General features: G+C 47.7%; 1 protein-coding gene and 1 pseudogene across 1 annotated transcript; one reads left to right on the top strand and one right to left on the bottom strand.

The window, feature by feature from the left end:
- Positions 1–2,035: 2,035 nt before the first annotated feature.
- LOC109777821 (uncharacterized) lies at positions 2,036–6,257 on the bottom strand. Its single transcript, XM_020336376.1, has 5 exons — positions 6,090–6,257; positions 3,910–4,227; positions 3,202–3,360; positions 2,939–3,085; positions 2,036–2,563 (listed from the first exon to the last, which is right to left on the bottom strand). The coding sequence occupies exons 1-5, from the start codon at positions 6,255–6,257 to the stop codon at positions 2,036–2,038; spliced, it is 1,320 nt and encodes a 439-aa protein (XP_020191965.1).
- A 555-nt stretch (positions 6,258–6,812) lies between these two features.
- LOC109777819 (probable amidase At4g34880) lies at positions 6,813–18,492 on the top strand (annotated as a pseudogene).
- The last annotated feature ends 202 nt before the right edge of the window (positions 18,493–18,694 follow it).

The following is an 18,694-nucleotide window of genomic DNA, read 5'->3' as shown; positions in this document are numbered from 1 at the left end:
AGACGTACGACTACATCAACCGCGTTGTCATAACGCTTCTGCTTACGGTCTACGAGGGTACATAGACAACACTCTCCCCTCTCGTTGCTATGCATCACCATGATCTTGCGTGTGCGTAGGAATTTTTTTGAAATTACTACGTTCCCCAACAGTTAGTACTCATCTCAGCTAAATGTTTTGACTGAAATTTATGCAGGCCTGAATCATTCAGCATGTAGTACTAATGAATTTTTTTATTGAAAAAAAACAAAAAATGTTTGGCGTGGGGTTCGAACCCAGGTCTGTGGTATGAAGAGATGTGTGCAATGCCAGTGGGATAGTACTAGTAGTCTGTTCAAATGCTACTTAACACACCCCTTATTATTTCGTGGTGGGCCTCAGGTCCAGCGTTCGTTGCACATTATGTACCGCGACCGTGCACTGCGTTGTCTGCATGCCGTTTCGGTTTCTCCTCCTCTGTCTTTAAGCCCACCCACCCGCCGCTCTCCACTCTCCACTCGCCACAGTCCACCCGCGTCGCCTCGGTTTCTCCTCAGTCCAGAAAACCCTCGCCGCCGACCACCACACCGCCGCCGCCGACATGGAGAACAGCCCCGCCTGGCAGAGGGTCATCGATGACCTCGCCGGCGACGAAAAGGCGATGCGCGCGGACCTGACGGAGATCGGGAAGTGGTTCCCGAGCATTGCCATGCTGCGTCACCACGCACGTGGCCTCCTCAAGGTGATGACCGACGACGAGCTGGACCGTGCATGCACCGACCGCTTTGGTATCCCTCCTGCGTTCGTCCTGCGCTTCGCGATGCAAGAGACGCGCTCCAACGACCCGAGCCGGCGAGCCCGGTGGTGGATGTACCGGTCCGCCACCGCGCCGCGGCAGCCGGATCCGTCGCGCGTTGGCTCGCGAGCGGAGCGCGTCCACAACGTCGACCTGGCCGTCCCCGCGCCTGTCAACACGGCGTACTGGGACCACTACCAGCCCGACCTCCTCGGGCGCGACGACGTCTCCGATTACATCTCGTCGGACTCGGAGTATGACTCTGGCTCCGACGAGGACTCTGGCTACGCCGCCGACTCGTCTTGTTCGACTGGCGAGCCGGACATATCGGTGGTTGTCATCTCTGACGACGAGACGGGGGAGCTGAAGGAGGTGGAGGAGCCGGAGGTCCAGATGGTGGCGCCAGTCCTCGACGCGAATGAGGGTGGTAAGAAGCGCCCGATCGATGTCGACCTGCTTCCAGAGGTGGCAGAGAACAACAAGAAGAAGGAGGTTGCTGTCATGGTCAAGCAGGAGGTGGAGGTGGTCTTGGCACTTGAAGCACATGTAGAGCTGGCAAAGAACAAGAAGAAGAGGAAGATGCCTGAAGAAGGTGCAGCTGAGGTTCGCCGGTCAGAGCGCCTGAAGAAGATCAACAACTGAAATGTGGGTTGAAGAAGTGAAGAAGGTGGTTAGTTAGGTATGCTGAAAGTATACTATTTTCAGCATATAAGTTATAAGTAGAGATGTTTGGTTAGGTGTGCTTGTATAATGTGAGCACATAAGTTAATTATTACTATCTGCTGGTCTTCTTTTGGTAATGTGATGTTATGGCTACTGCTGAACTTTATATTTGTGGACAAGTACTATGAACTGCATCTTCAGTTGTCAGTTACTATGTTGAGCAACTGTTGTTGTCATTGTTGCTGTCATCTTCAGTTGTTGTCAGTGTTGCTGTTATTGTTAGTATGCTGAATGTTGTCAGCTAACTGAGTGTTGATGTTTAACTGAATGTTGTCAAATTTCAGTTAAGCATTTCTCTCTTTTGTCAGCACCAAATAAACATCAACTAAATGAATTTTGCACTTATTATCTATGTCATTCAATATTTAGTTAGTCATCTCCAACTGGAAATTTGTTATCTATGCATATGTGGTTAGCTACTGCATAAACAAATTCACTTGAATACCAAAACCATCAAACTGGAAATTGAGCATCTAGTACAACATCAGTTCAATCAAATTCATTAAGCATCTAGTACAACAGCAGTACATCATCTGCTCAATCAAAATCATCCAGCATCCCCTTAAGCTTCCTTATCTTCTCCTTGGTGTCCTCTTTGTGTTTGAACAAGTCACCAATCATGTATTCAAGCTTTCTCTTCTCTTGCTTTAATTTATCCCTCTCTCCAATGACTTGGTCCCTCTCCTGCATCACTTGATCTCTCTTTTTTTCTGCCTTAGCCCTGAATACCTGATGAATGCTTGTTACTGTTTTGTCATTCATCTTCCTCTTCTCAAGCTCTTCCATAAGATCAGCCATAGCAATTTGTGTGCTGCCTAATTGGCTAATTGCCTGCTCCTTCTCAGCCACCATATTAGCAAAATCAAGTTTGAAATTGCTAAGCTCTTTTTCCAACTTCTTCCTCTCTTCCATAATCTTCAAGTTTTCCTCAACATTCAGAACATTTTGTCTCAGATTCTGTTTTGTCTCCTCTTCATACATGCTCCATATCCTAGCTAGGCTCATCTTCATAGCATCAGGCCACTCAGGGTTAACCCACTTCACATAGTTGCAGCTAGGTACTTCCTATGAATTTAAGACAAACATAAATTCAGTTAACTACTCAAAAAATTCAGTTAACTAAAATTTGAGCAGCTAGGTACTCAAAAAATTTAGTTAACTACTCAAAAAATTCAGTCAACTACTCAAAAAATTCAGTTAACTCAAACATAAATTCAGTTAACTACTCAAAAAATTCAGTTAACATGCTCCATATCCTAGCTAGGTACTTCCTACAGCTAGGTACTAACCAAGAAATTCAGTTAACTACTCAAAAAATTCAGTTAACTACACATATCACTTTAACACATAGCACTTTAATGGCATACAAATTGACTACTGAAAAATAACTAAAATTTGAGATTTTTAAACTTCTGACAGTGTGAATGAATTTGTACTAACCTTCTGGGCACAGGTTAGGAATCTCCTGCCAGTATCAATTGATTCAAATGCCACAACCTTCTCACACAAAGTTCCATGCTGACATGTAAAACTAGGCAAATCTGTGGCCAGGCCTCTCCATTCCTCACAGAAGATTGTGGCGGGAGCCTAAAACAAATTCATATTTGATTCAGAATGAAGAAAGAAAACCCTAGCTGTTGGTAACCCTAGTAGGACATGAGGAGGAGATGACCCTAGTAGGAGATGAGGAGGAGATGACCAACCTTGCTGGTAACCGAGTCGTCTCCAGAAGAGCTAGGGAGATCATCCCACGACACCATGGTTGACGCTGGAGCAAGAAGTGAAGAAGGGAAGAAGGCGATCTGGTGGTGGAAGAACAGAGAAGAGAGATACTTGTGGCTGCGGAGGAAGCAAAGGTGGATCTGGTGGTTGTGGATCAAAGGCAAACGCACAATGCAAGTTGTAGGGTGCCAGTGTGCATGGATGTAACTTCATTTAAGTTAACTGAATCTTTGTTCAGTTAAGTTCAGTAACATTTTGGCCATATCAATCAAGCTCATTTAACTGAATCTTTTTTCAATTAAGTTCCGTTAAATGATTTGTTCTCCAAATAATGATTTATCAACATGTTAAACATAAAATTTTGGCTATATTGTAATACATGTTGGCTGAGAAAAAACAAAGACAAAGTTCAGCTCAGAGAGCTCAGAGAAGACATAGTTAACTGATATTTTTCAGTTAAGTTCAGCTCAGAAAAGACAAAGTTAACTGAATGTTGACAACAAATTGGAAGATTCAACATTGACACTGAAGCCTTCATATTACTTGATAGATACATATCCATTACAACCATAAAGCCAAAATAACATCATATCCATTACAACCATAGATACATATTCAGCTGAGGCACCCACTAATTTATCAACATCTCACTTCTTCACAATGAAGATGAAAGACATCACACAAAGCACCACAACACTAGCTATAAGAAGCTTTAGCACTAGCAGGATCTCTCTACCAAATCCAAGAAGTATAGCAACTTGCTGCTTGGTAGCAAGGTTTTTCTCACTAGGGTTGTCAAAATTCACCCTACTTGCAATGCCTCTTCCAGCCAAGGCCCTTCCAGCTAAGTTTCTTCCTGCCATCCACTCAGTCCTCTTCCTCTCAAGCTCTTCCCTCCTGTCCTCAGCTGCACCAATTGCATCTACAGCAGCATTACCAACAAGAACCCTAGTTTCAACCAGATGCTGCACATATTCCATCTCCCAGCGCCAGAAATCACAGATGACCTACAACCAAAGCAATGCAATGTGTGAAAATGACTGAAAAAGTTCAGTTAACTACTAAAATTCAGTTAACCAGGCAAGTACCACTAGTAGAAAACATGCCTTTGGTTCGGCCAGAAAAGAGCATTAATCCCGGTTGCATTACGAACCGGGACTAATGTGAGCATTAGTCCCGGTTCGAGCAGCTAGGGCACCGTACAGGCATTAGTGCCACGAACCGGGACTAAAGGGTGCGATGCCCATTAGTACCGGTTCGTGGCACCAACCGGTACTAAAGGTTAGACCTTTAGTCCCGGTTCGAGCCATCAACCGGTACTAATGGGGTTTGAGGCATTAGTACCGGTTCGTGGCACGAACCGGTACTAAAGGTCCCATTTTCAAACTCTACCCCCCCCCCCCCTTGGATCGCCTTTTCAGTTTTGTAAAAAGCAAAAGAAAATGATAAAAATTTCAAAAATTAAAATCCTTCCAGATGTAGTTATGTTACTACATGTACTAGTTAGGAAAATTTAAAAACTTAAATTTGGACATGTTTTGCAAAAAGTGTAGGGAAAATGTAAAACGGCTATACCTTTTGCATACGATGTCAGGAAAAAACGTATAATATATCAAAATGTTCAGCACGAAAATCCGCATCCGATTTTGACCGCCTACGGCCTGTTTGCAAATTTTTAGAATCCTCAAATTCTACAAGGAAAAAAAGTTATGCTCAAATTTCAGTTTTTTTGAATTTTTGTTAAATCTGGTCAAACTATGGTCAAACTACTTATTCAAGAAGTATTAGTGTTACTAAATAATTATTCAAGAATATTAGTGTTACTAAATAATTATTTCAGTTTTTTTGAATTTTGGTCAAATCTGGTCAAATTGTGGTCAAACTGTGGTCAAACAATGGTCAAACTAATTATTCAAGAAATATTAGTGTTACTAAATAATTATTTCAGTTTTTTTGAATTTTGGTCAAATCTGGTCAAACTATGGTCAAACTACTTATTCAAGAAATATTAGTGTTACTAAATAATTATTGTTTTTTAGAACAATAGTTTCAAACTCAAATAGTGAAATGTGTGACTTCATGCTCAAGCTAAATTCCTGAGGGTTAATAGGATTGACATCTTACTATTGTCAGGAAAACAACAAGTGCAGATTTGGAAACGAGGGAGAATAGAACCCGGAAGTTAAGTGTGCTCAGGCTGGAGTAGTGAGAGGATGGGTGACCGTCCGGGAAGTTAGATGATTTGGCATGATGAGGGGTGATTAGAGATTAGAGGTTAAATTGAGCAGTGATGAGGGGTGATTAGAGATTAGAGGTTAAAATAATTCAGAAATTTGAAATTCAAAAAAAATTCAAAAAAAATCATAAAATTTCCTTTAGTACCGGTTCGTGTTACCAACCGGGACTAAAGGTGGAGCTCCAGGCAGCGGCCACGTGGAGGGCACGAACCGGGACTAAAGGGGGAGGCTTTAGTAACGACCCTTTAGTCGGGACTAAAGGCCCTTATGAACCGGGACTAAAGGCCCTTTTTCTACTAGTGTACTCTATGTATTTGTTGTGGAAATGTCTGAACTTTCAGTGTCTGAACCTGTCTAAATGTTCAGTTAACCAGGGCAGTTAACTGAACATCCAGTTAACTAAATGACTGAAAAATTATCTATACAGAGTGTCTGAACCTGTCTAAAATTCGGTTAACCAGGGCAGTTAACTCCTAAAATTCAGTCTAAGCACATCATGGCAACTGAACATTCAGTTAACCTGTTAACTTCTAAGCACATCACAGCTAGTTAACCCATCATGGCTACTGAGCACAACATGGGTACTGAACATGGCGGATTCATGAATCGAACAGAGAAGGACTGAAGCTTACATTGTCGTGGGTGCACTTGTGGAAATTCCAGCCATCATGCTCATTGGTGCTAGAGCGGTAGCACTTGACAGGTTCGGCGCAATCGGGGCATCCCACCAATGGCACCTCAACAGAACGGCCACGCAGACCAAAGCGCAGACCGGAGCGGGAGGATCTCGCAGATGACATGCCGGCGGCGAGAGGTGGCAGCAGATCCAGGCGGTGGTGGCTGCGGCGACGGCGGCGGAGGCGGCGACGGCGACTAGGGTTCCAGACGAGAGAGGAGAGGGGAGAGGTGCGGTGGGTGTGGAGAGGTGCGGTGCGCTCGGTCCGACCAGGTGACGCGCGGTCCGACCAGGCGGGGGGAACAACGTAAATTCGGCGATTTTGCAAAAAAAAAACCGCATTCCCCCGAATCGAGAGGCCCAGGGCGTACGGTGGTGAGGTGGCGGTCAAAGTACGCGTGGACGCGCCAGTCAACAGCCAGATCAGCAGATACGTAGAGCAAACGGTATTTTGGACCGTAGATGACCACCTGAGACAAGTTGTAGGACTGTATTTCGGGTATTTGCAAGTACGGGGAGAAATGCGGCCAACGCGACGAGTACGAGGACCTGTGGTGAATTTTTCTCGTTAGACACAATCATGAGGCATCTGAAAAGGCTAAAAGCCACTGCCATGAAAGTACACGCGCACGGGCGTGCAAGAGACCAAACAGTAGAGAGCAAAGAGCAGACAAGCCAAGGCACACCAACCCCGCCGGTGCCACTGCCACTGCCACCGCCACCGTTTAGCTAAGCTAAACTAACATCATGGCGTCGCTGCAGCTGCAAGCTGTCGCTGCCGTCCTGGCTCTCGTGGCCGGCGCCGGTGCCGCGCACGGCTTCGAGTTCCACGAGGCCACCGTCGAAGCCATCCAGCTAGGGTTCAGCAACGGGACTTTGACCTCCACGGCGCTTGTCCGGTTCTTACCTGGATCAGATCGGCCGCCTCAACCCGCTGCTGCACGCCGTCATCGAGGTCAACCCGGACGCGCTCAGGCAGGCCAAGCATGCCGACGCCGAGCGCCGCCGCAGCATGGCCACCGGCTCGCTGCTGCGCGGCGGGACAACATCGCCACCCGTGACGCGCTCAACACCACGGCGGGCTCGCTGGCCCTCCTCGGCTCTGTGGTGAAGCGTGACGCCGGCGTGGCGGCTCGGCTCCGGCGCGCGGGCGCCGTGGTGCTCGGCAAGGCCAGCCTGTCCGAGTGGGCCAATTTCCGCTAAGCCGGGTGGAGCGCCCGCGGCGGCCAGGCGCGGAACCGTACGTGTTGTCGTCTACCCCGTGCGGGTCGAGCGCCGGGTCCGGCGTGGCCGTGGCGGCCAACATGGCGGCCGTGACGCTCGGCACCGAGACCGACGGCTCCATACTTTGCCCGTCGTCGTGCAACTCAGTTGTCGGCATCAAGCCAACGTTGGGGTTGACCAGCCGGGCCGGCGTCGTCCCCATCACCCCGTTGCAGGACACCGTCGGGTAACCCTTCCTCCTTCTTTTTCTTCTCGCTGTTGTTTCTTTCTTTTTCTTTTTGAAACGGAGCTGTTGTTTCATATTCATTCAACCTGAAAATCTTGGTGCCGTTTGATGGAAATAAAATGCAGGCCGATGTGCCGGACGGTGTCGGACGCAGTGCCATCGTCGGCTACGACGCGCAAGACGCCGCGGCCACCGGAGCGGCATCCAAGTACATCCCGCACGGCGGGTACACGCAGTTCCTAAAGAAAAAAGGGCTCAAAGGCAAGAGGATCGGCGTCCCCAATGGCTTCTTCCAAGGATATGACCAGACGCAGTTGAATACGTACAAGCAGCACCTCGCCACAATGAGGTTCCTTCGTAGTGACGGTTTACATTTCACAGTCCATGAATGAATATGACAGGCAGCTAACAATTTGAATACTACTATAAATATACGAATTGATTCTTGATTTTTTTTCTTTTTCCAAAGGAAACTTGGAGCAGTGGTGATCGAGAAGCTGGACATCGCTGCCAATTTGACCGCTCTATTGGTTCAGATTTATGCCAAGGAGGGGATTGCGATGCAGGCAGAGTTCAAACTGAGCATAACCGCGTATTTGGCAGGCTTGGTCTACTCCCCGGTCCATTCGCTAGCAGACATCATAGCATTCAACAACAAGCTTCCTGTGGAGGTAACACTAGTAGAGAAAGGGTCTATTGTCCCGATTGCTAAGGGCCTTTTGTCCCGGTTTTTGAACCGGGACTAAAAGGTCGTTACTAATGCCCTAATCCTTTAGTTTCGGTTCTTACACGAACCGGGACAGATGTGTCTCCACGTGGCCGGTGCGGCGAGCCCAGGCAAGAGGGCCTTTGGTCCCGGTTGGTGGCACTAACCGGGACCAATAGGCATCCACGCGTCAGCATTTCAGGGGCTGGGGTTTCTGTTTTTTTTTAAAGGGGGGGTTGGGGGTTTTGGGGGGTTAATTTAGGTGTTTCATATATTGTGTTAGCTAGCTAATTAATAGAGAGAAGTGTCCTCTCTTATCTCCGTGCTTGGTCGACGCTACGTACTATATACGTATGGAGAGGACTAGACACGCTAGCTAGTAATCAAATGAAGGAAACAGAAGATCGTCATGAACATATGCATACAGAGAGAAGTGATATCGACCACCTCTCCTTCTCCGAGGGATTGGTCGAACAACAAGTTCTCGTATATCTATCCGACACTATCGGCTACATATATACAATAATTATCTCTTACAATATAATCTCCTAATTAAATTGTAAGAACACAGGGTTCACATAGTATTCTCCGTTTTCAGCGATCACGTGGTCAAGGAAGAATGCCGTCAATTCCTCTTGAATTGCTCGCATACGATCTGGTGCTAGGAGTTCATCCCGCATCCAAAAGATCTAATTTGAAGAAGGGGGTCAATATATATATATATATATATATATATATATATATATATATATATATATATATATATATATATATATATATATATATATGAATAAATGAAACTCAACACAAATGATGGTAATAAAATAAAATTGTGAATATTATTGCTTACGCACTTCATATTGTTCGTCAGAGTAGCCCCGCTCACAGGTCGTGTAGCGGATGGACTCGCAAACGTAGTATCCACAGTAATTATTCCCGGGTTCCTGCCACAACCACTTTACAAGAAATAGAGGTCAATCAAACTGATAAGCAAGCATGCTAAATGGTATTGACGAAACTAGCGCTTGAATCACTAGGAGATGCGCGGAACATGCTACTATAGTACTTACTTTCGGGTGTCTAAATTGCAGCTTCTTCGGCAGTCCCGGAGCTTTTTTGGTGAATTTTCTCCAAACCCTGCCAGACAAAGAAAACAATTACTTGATATCAGGAAATGAACAAAGTTGCTGATATGGTGGATAATGATCGATTTAACTTACTTCTCGAGCATTTGAGTCATGTCCGCATAGTCCTGGGGATCTTTTCGTCTCGAGTCTAAGACGGTTACTACTCCCTGCTCAAGCTTAATCTCTAGGAGAATATAGTGGAAGCTGCGCACGCATGCATAAGTCATCAATTACAGTACTATAACCTGGACTAATAAGGGAAACCGAATATGCACAAGACAGTAACACTCACTTGAAGTTGTAAGGAAAGAGTATTATATCTTTGTTTTCATTTATTACCAACGATCGTAGCAAGTTGGCCTCGGTATTTTCGGCATGATATTTAACCTTAGTTGCATCTATGACATTTGTGTTAATGAACCCAATATCATCGATTTGTCTTTTCTTCAATTCGGCGATCTTCAATCTGCATAATATAGTGAGGATAATTATAAATACATGCAATGAAAGAGCTGAACTATATAGAGAGACTTAATGACAGAAGTAGTACTATTTACAGACAGTAGCAAGTGATCGTTGATTTATCGAGGGCCTTTTGATTGAAAGACCGGAAGAACTCCTCAAATGGAACATTCAACAGTTCAATTCCAACGAGGTCATGCTCCGGTTTAACTCTCAGCGTCAAAGTATTCCTCCCCCCAGACTCTCTGCAGGTTTTCATGTACCAATCATGTAATCTTCGCATCATCGTTGTTAGAGATCTTTCATCTTTGATGAGAGGCTTCCCGTAATGGTATTTGTGTTCGTCCGCCTCCAAGATATCATAATGTACATCGTCGGGCGGGTAATCTCCAAGATTGCTATAACCGGGCACCATCCTCGGATCATTAGCGACGATGTCGCTAGACACCTTGAGCGGGGGGCACGATTGGTTCGCTTGTTCGCCGAGCTGGGCAATTTTTTTCCCAGCTCGTCGTTCTTTTAACCTTTGATCACTGACAGTACTTCCCGACCGCTCCGCTTCGGCAAATGTCTTTGCAATAATGCGCTCATAGTTGCCTTTCGGCGGAGACTTTGGTGGTTTTGTCAGGGCAGCCAGAGTGCGCTTCGCTTTCACCGGATCTACCTTCTCCTCTGGAGGTGGATGTTTATTTGCTTTCACCCCTTCAAAGAAGTTCGTCACTTCGGCTCGCACGATCTTCGTGGTTTCCTCCTCGGTCCTCTCGTATGGTAACTTCTCTGGAGTCTTCAGAGAAGGACCGAATCTATATTGCCTCCCGCCTCTGGCTGTACTGCTAGACGCCGGCAGAGCAGACGGAGCGGCTGCGGCTGTCTTCTTTCCTTGCTTACGAGGCGGAGGAGAAGGACTACGACGCGCCGGAGCAGCCGGAGCGGCGGCGGGTCTCTTCTGCCCTCGTTGACGAGGCGGAGAAGGAGGAGGTTGGCTGCTCTGGCGCGCCGGCGCAGGCGGAGAAGGAGGTGGAGTGCCGCCACGCGCCGGAGAAGGAGGCTGAGTGCCCTGATCACTCGCCGGAGGAGGAGGCGGAGTGCCGCCACGCGCCGGAGAAGGAGGCTGAGTGCCCTGATCACTCGCCGGAGAAGGAGGCGGAGGAGTAGGCGGAGTGCCCTTACTCGCCGAAGGCGTCTAGTTCGGAAGGTTGATGAGCTCCTTCCGCCATAGGCATGGAGTCTTCAGAGCAGAACCCAGCCGAGTCTCCCCGTCACCGGTAGGGTGGTCAAGCCGGAGGTCCTCAAATCCCTCCGTTATTTCATCCACCATCACCCTAGCATATCCTTCTGGAATCGGCCGGCAGTGGTAGGTTGCGCCGGGTTCAGGAGGTAAAACAGAGCCAACAGCCGCCTTGACTTTGAAGTTCTGCCATTGCGTCATAAGGTGGCAATGTTGAGACTCCGTGATAGCATCCACGGGGTAGCTAGCAGGAGCCGTCAAGACATGCTCCGGCTGAAGCAGCTCGGTGGAAGCCACGCTGCTTCTCCGCTGAGATGGCGGGGTAGTTTCGGCATGTCGATTGCCGTCTCGTTCCTCTAGCGCTTGAACCCTTTCGTGCAGCTTCTGAATTTGGGTCAGCTCCACTTTTTTCCTCCTCTCCTGGCTTTTGTAACCGCCTGCGTCCAGAAAACCAGCCTTCCACGGAACGGAGCCTGGCGTGCCTCGTGTCCGTCCAGGGTGCTCAGGATTCCCGAGGGCCATTGTGAGCTCGTCGTTCTCTCTGTCTGGAACGAACGTCCCTTCCTGCGCTGCATCGATATAGTGCTGAAGCCTCTTGACTGGAATTCTCAAAAGCTCGTCCGTCCAAACGCACCTCCCTGATACAGGGTCCAATTTTCCGCCAGCCCCGAAGAACCAAGTCTGGCAATGGTCTGGCCAGTTCATTGTCTGTGGTTCGATCCCTTTATCAAGCAGATCATTCTCAGCCTTGGCCCACTTAGGCCGGGCTTTGGGGTAGCCACCTGACCCTGTGCGATGGTGAAGCTTCTTCTTCGCAGCATTCTTCTTGTTTGTCGCTGACATCTTCTTACTCTTTTCCGATGTCTTGTGGGCCACAAATGCGGGCCAGTGATCTCTGATCTTCTCATACCGGCCGATGAATTCTGGTGTCTCTTCTTTGTCGACAAACGTTTTCAGCTCATTCTTCCACCTCCTGAATAGGTCTGCCATCTTCTTAAGAGCATGAGACTTGATTAATTGCTCTTTAACTGGCTTCTCCGGATCCTCCTCTAGTGGTAGGGTGAAATTTGCCTTCAGCTCAGTCCAAAGATCATCTTTCTGCATATCATTGACATAAGACACCTCAGGGTCTTCCTTCTTAGGCTTATACCATTGGTGGATGCTGATCGGGATCTTGTCCCTAATAAGAACCCCGCACTGAGCAGCAAATGCATCCTTTGTCCGGATGGGTTCAATCGGTTGGCCGTCGCGCGCGATTGCTGTGATCTCAAACCTTTCATCCGACCGCAACTTTCTCTTCGGGCCTCGTCTCTTTATCGAAGTTGTGCTCGATCCGGAGGGCTAGAAAAAAGAAGAAAGACGAGAGTTAATTAATATGTGAACATACCTACCAAAACAATGAATGCATCAATTAGCTAGTCAGCACAGGCTTAACTAATATATTTACCTGGCCGGACTCTGTTCGGTCACCGGAGCCGTCACCACGGGCTCCTTCTTGCACCAGCATTGGGTCACCGGAGCCATCATAATCATGTCTTTCCTCCTCCACTCTTCGATCACCGTAGCTTGCTTCTTCACCCTGTTCTTTCAGACCATCATTGTCGTTAAGATACGACAAGATATCACCTCCGGCTAAGATTATGTCCCCCAACACCTCTTCTGCTTCCTCGTCTCGTCCGTGCTCCATTGTTTATGCAAATATTACAACATGGAAATTATTACACAAACATGACATCAGGTGGATATATTAGTGCAAACGTAGACCTAGCTTATTCTGGGTTTGGGGTGGCCTCGGCAACGCTTCAAGGGTAGGGGCGCGGCGGGAGGGGGTAGGAGACCGACATCGTTTTTTTCTAGGGTTTGGGTGTCCTCGAGAGTTTTGGTCGAGCGAGAGGGCCGGGGGGTGCTCCCGTGGTATAAGTTATCACGGTCGAGAGGGGGTATATATATCGACCGCCCATCATGTCGAAGTTATTTTGGAATGGAGTTCCCGATAAAAATTAAGAAGAGGAAGTAGAAGATAAAAAAAGTGGAGAAGAAGAAAAAAAGGAGACTATTTTTTCTTCTTCTCCTCTATTCCTTCTTCTTCTCCTCTTATTTTTCTTCTTAATCCTCTTCTTAGTTCATTCCTTCTTCCTTTCTTCCTAGCTAGATATATAAAACTTTTCTAAAAAATGTTATGGGGGGGGGGGGGGGGGTATCGACCTCCCCTCATGTTGAAATTATCGGGGAGGGGGTATATCGACCCCACCCCCTCATCATGCATATATAGCTACCACATACATATATACATTGAAAAAAATTACATATATACAACAAAAACATTAATACACATATGAACAAAAAAATACATATATGAACAAAAACATGTTGTGAACAAAAAAATTAATGTAATAAATCTAATAAGAAATTAATCTAATAAAAACATGCTCTGAACTTACATACAGCCACATACATACAAATATACATTATATATATATGAACAAAAAATTAATCTAATACAAAATAAAAACAGAGCCAGACCGGCGCGGCGGCTCACAGCGGGGGCGTCTGGCGATGGCGACGGCGGGGGAGGTGAGGGCGCCGGCGCGCGGGTGCAGGCCGCGGGAAGGGGCTCGGGCGCGGCGACGGCGTGGTCGGGGACAGGGGCGGCGCGGCGACGGAGTCGGAGGCAGGGCCGGCGCGGCGACGGCATCGGAGGCAGGGCGGGGCGGCGACGGCGTCGGAGGCAGGGCGGCACGGCGACGGTGTCGGAGGCAGGGGCGGCGCGGAGACGGCGTCGGAGGCAGGGCCGATGACGGCGACGGCGATGAGGAGCAGCGCTGGGCGTCGGGCACGAACTGACGGTGAAGTTGTGAAATTTCACAAGTCCAGCTTATATACAAAGAGCATTGGTACCGGTTGGTGGCACCAACCGGGACAATGCTACCTTTAGTCCCCGGTTGGTGGCCGGTTGGTGCCACCAACCGGGACCAAAGGCCTCTTTTCAGCAACCCAAAGGGCGGGAAGCGGCGGCCTTTGGTCCCGGTTGGTGGCACCAACCAGGACTAAAGGGGGGCATTGGTACCGGTTGCCCCTCTTTAGTCCCGGTTGGTGCCACCAACTTGGACCAAAGGACATGTGCTGCCCGCGTCGCGGCCAAAGTTTAGTCCTACCTCGCTAGTTGAGAGAGCTCGAGAGTGGTTTATAAGCGCTACTGCGCCAACCCTCTCGAGCTCCTCTCCATTGCAGGCCTACGGGCCTAATTGTCACTGCTATGCCTGATGGGCCTACTGGGCCTTCTGCGGGCCTGAATCCTGGCCCATGGATGGGTTTCTAGTCGTATTCAGGCCTAGCAGTTGCAACCGGAAGCAGTTGCGTCATAATCACGTGGCAGTCATGAGACTTTAGGTTCTGAAACTTTTTCTCTGGCATATTTATTATTCCCTTTATATTCGACGAGAAGCCAGTCGGGACCTTCATACTGAGCAGGCATTCAAAGAAGATTTCTTTCTCTTCTTTCGTAAGAGCGTAGCTGGCAGGACCTTCATACTGCTTCGGAGGCATGCCGTCTTTTTCGTGCAAACGTTGCAGGTCCTCCCGTGCCTCAGGTGTATTTTTTGTCTTCCCATACACGCCCAAGAAGCCTAACAGGTTCACGCAAAGGTTCTTCGTCACGTGCATCACGTTGATTGAAGAGCGGACTTTTAAGTCTTTCCAGTAGGGTAGGTCCCAAAATATAGATTTCTTCTTCCACATGGGTGTGTGTCCCTCAGCGTCATTCGGAACAGCTAGTCCGCCGGGACCCTTTCCAAAGATTACGTGTAAATCATTGACCATAGCAAGTACGTGATCACCGGTATGCATGGCGGGCTTCTTCCGGTGATCTGCCTCGCCTTTGAAATGCTTGCCTTTCTTTCGACATTGATGGTTGGTCGAAATAAATCGACGATGGCCCAGGTACACATTCTTCCTGCATTTGTCCAGGTATACTTTCAGTGTCATCTAAACAGTGCGTGCATGCGTGGTATCCCTTGTTTGTCTGTCCTGAAAGGTTACTGAGATCGGGCCAATCGTTGATGGTTACAAACAGCAACGCGTGCAGGTTAAATTCCTCCTGTTTGTGCTCATCCCACGTACGTACACCGTTTCCATTCCACAGATGTAAAAGTTCTTCAACTAATGGCCTTAGGTACACATCAATATCGTTGCCGGGTTGCTTAGGGCCTTGGATGAGAACTGGCATCATAATGAACTTCCGCTTCATGCACATCCAAGGAGGAAGGTTATACATACATAGAGTCACGGGCCAGGTGCTGTGATTGCTGCTCTGCTCCCCGAAAGGATTAATGCCATCCGCGCTTAAACCAAACCATACGTTCCTTGGGTCACCTGCAAACTCATCCCAGTACTTTCTCTCGATTTTTCTCCACTGCGACCCGTCAGCGGGTGCTCTCAACTTCCCGTCTTTCTTACGGTCCTCATTATGCCATCGCATCAACTTGGCATGCTCTTCGTTTCTGAACAGACGTTTCAACCGTGGTATTATAGGAGCATACCACATCACCTTCGCAGGAACCCTCTTCCTGGGGGCTCGCCGTCAACATCACCAGGGTCATCTCGTCTGATCTTATACCGCAATGCACCGCATACCGGGCATGCGTTCAGATCCTTGTACGCACCGCGGTAGAGGATGCAGTCATTAGGGCATGCATGTATCTTCTGCACCTCCAATCCTAGAGGGCATACGACCTTCTTTGCTGCGTATGTACTGTCGGGCAATTCGTTATCCTTTGGAAGCTTCTTCTTCAATATTTTCAATAGCTTCTCAAATCCTTTGTCAGGCACAGCATTCTCTGCCTTCCACTGCAGCAATTCCAGTACGGTACCGAGCTTTGTGTTGACATCTTCGCAATTGGGGTACAACCCTTTTTTGTGATCCTCTAACATGCGATCGAACTTCAGCTTCTCCTTTTGACTTTCGCATTGCGTCCTTGCATCGACAATGACCCGGCGGAGATCATCATCATCGGGCACTGGTTCCTCTTGATCTTCAGCAGCTTCCCCCGTTGCAGCATCACCGTATTCAGGGGGCACATAGTTGTCATCGTCCTCTTCTTCTTCGCCGTCTTCCATCATCCCCTATTTCTCCGTGCCTCGTCCAAACATTATAGTGTGGCATGAAACCCTTGTAAAGCAGGTGGGTGTGAAGGATTTTCCGGTCAGAGTAAGACTTCGTATTCCCACATGTAGGGCATGGACAACACATAAAGCCATTCTGCTTGTTGCCTCAGCCACTCCGAGAAAATCATGCACGCCCTTAATGTACTCGAAGGTGTGTCTGTCACCGTACATCCATTGCCGGTTCATCTGCGTGCATTATATATAATTAAGTGTGTCAAAAACCATTACAGAACATCATGAATAGATAATTAAGTGACCAAATTAATAGAAGTTCATCATCACATTAAAACCAAAGTACATACATAGTTCTCATCTAACAACATATAGCTCTCCAAAGCATCTAATTAATTAAATCATACATTGAAACTATGTAAAACATTTCAATGCGAAAACAAATGCGATCATAATCGCAACCAAGGTAACAATTGATCCAACGGCATAATGATACCAAGCCTCGGTATGAATGGCATATTTTCTAATCTTTCTAATCTTCAAGCGCATTACATCCATCTTGATCTTGTGATCATCGACGACATCCACAACATGCAACTCCAATATCATCTTCTCCTCCTCAATTTTTTTATTTTTTTCTTTAAGTAATTGTTTTCTTCTTCAACTAAATTTAACCTCTCGACAATAGGGTCGGTTGGAATTTCCGGTTCACATACCTCCTAGATAAATAAAATCTATGTCATGTTGGTCGGCATAATTTTCATAAACAATAAATGAACCAATAGTTATAAAGATAATATATACCACATCCGAATCATAGACAGGACGAGGGCCGACGGGGGCGGATACCAAAACCATCGCACTATATAATAACAAGCAATAAAATAGTAAGAAAATTAGACAAGTATCTATCTAAAGTAAGAATTTTTTTGCTTTCAGAAAGAAGATAAGAATAAGAGGCTCACCACGGTGGTGCCGGCGACGAGATCGGCGCGGGCGATCGACAGAGGTGAAGACGGGAATGGGACGTGACGGGCCGCTAAACCTAGACGAATCTCAAGGAAAATGGAGCTTTGAGGTCGAGCTTCGAGAGGAGAAAGCTTAACTAGTGTGGCTCGGGCATTTCATCGAACACCTCATGTCATAGAAGGTGAGCTAGAGCACCACAAAGCCCTCCCCTCGCCGGCCAGAGAAAAACAGAGCACTGGAGTGCTCTGCTCGCGGACGAGGGGTATATATAGGCACCTCATTGGTCCCAGTTCGTGGCATGAACCGGGACTAAAAGGCAGCCTGTGGTCCCGGTTCAAGCCACCAACCGGGACCAATGGTGGTGGGCCAGGAGCGAGGCCCATTGGTCTCGGTTCGTCCCACCAACCGGAACCAAAGGGGCCAGACGAACCGGGACCAATGCCCCCACGAGGCCCGGCAGGCCCCTAGCCTCACGAACCGGGACCAGTGCCCCCATTGGTCCCGGTTCTGGACTGAACCGGGACTAATGGGCTGACCCGGCCTGAACCAAAGCCCTCTTTTCTACTAGTGTAAGTGCACCAAAAGACCCAACTGAATCCATATTTCGGGGGATTAGATTATTTGCCACACTTTACCATGGGTCAGATGATTTGCCCTGCTTGTGTCCAATGGCAGATGGTTCACTTCTTGTTATTCAAACAATATACTGTAGATCTAGGTCTGTCAAAAAAAAATCTCAGTTTTGCTTATAGATTCCTGCTGCATAGATCATGAGGCAATAAAACAACTGAAACATGCATAGGTAGAATCAACACGGCAGTTAATGGAACTTATTCTTTATGTAGGCTCTTCCAAAATTTATTTACATGTTGGTGCAGGAGAGGCTGAAAGATTTCGGGCAGCCTGATCTTATCGCTGCCCAAAGCACAAACGGCATTGGGCCCGTAGAGAGAGCCGTGATCCGTAGCCTGAAGGAGCTGAACGCGAATGGGCTACAGAAGCTAACGATGGAGCGCCAATTGGACGCGATCGTGGCGCCTAACAGCGACATTTCCAGCCTTCTCGCCATCAGCGGCCACCCTGGCATCGTTGTGCTGGCGGGGTACGACGAGAAGGGGTTCCCCTTCGGGATATGCTTCGGCGGGCTGCAGGGGTATGAGCCGAGGCTGATCGAGATGGCCTATTCTTTCGAGCAGGCTACCAAAGTGAGGAGGCCACCCATGTTCAAGCCCTAGCTGAATATAACTCTTGTGTAGCAACAATGTAACACGACGGCTAAAAAAACGGCTCCACTTACACTTTTCTCGTTACATGTCAAAGAATAAACCCTGGAAGTATTACTTATTGGGTCAGGAAGTAACTCTGAATAAACTAGCAATGTGGCACTAAAGGTGAAACAACAGGCACCTTCTACAGGTAGCCAACATTGCCGCAAAAGAAAGCACGCCCATCTCCCCCTTAGGCTTCACTGGGACAAGAAAGCAATTGTTTTAAAGATCACATG

The sequence above is a fragment of the Aegilops tauschii genome, chromosome 2 (assembly GCF_002575655.3).
Source record: "Aegilops tauschii subsp. strangulata cultivar AL8/78 chromosome 2, Aet v6.0, whole genome shotgun sequence".
In the NCBI taxonomy this organism is placed as follows: domain Eukaryota; kingdom Viridiplantae; phylum Streptophyta; class Magnoliopsida; order Poales; family Poaceae; genus Aegilops; species Aegilops tauschii.
This window is presented reverse-complemented; position numbering and strand designations above follow the sequence as displayed.

Bases quoted from the DNA above. Each gene is read 5' to 3' on its own strand.
- LOC109777821 (XM_020336376.1), bottom strand. From the start codon at position 6,257: ATGTCATCTGCGAGATCCTCCCGCTCCGGTCTGCGCTTTGGTCTGCGT. The intron at 4,228-6,089 runs GTAAGCTTCAGT...CTTTGGTTGTAG, and splicing joins ACAAGTGCACCCACGACAAT to GTCATCTGTGATTTCTGGCG. The intron at 3,361-3,909 runs GTGCTTTGTGTG...CACAACCACCAG, and splicing joins TTCTTATAGCTAGTGTTGTG to ATCCACCTTTGCTTCCTCCG.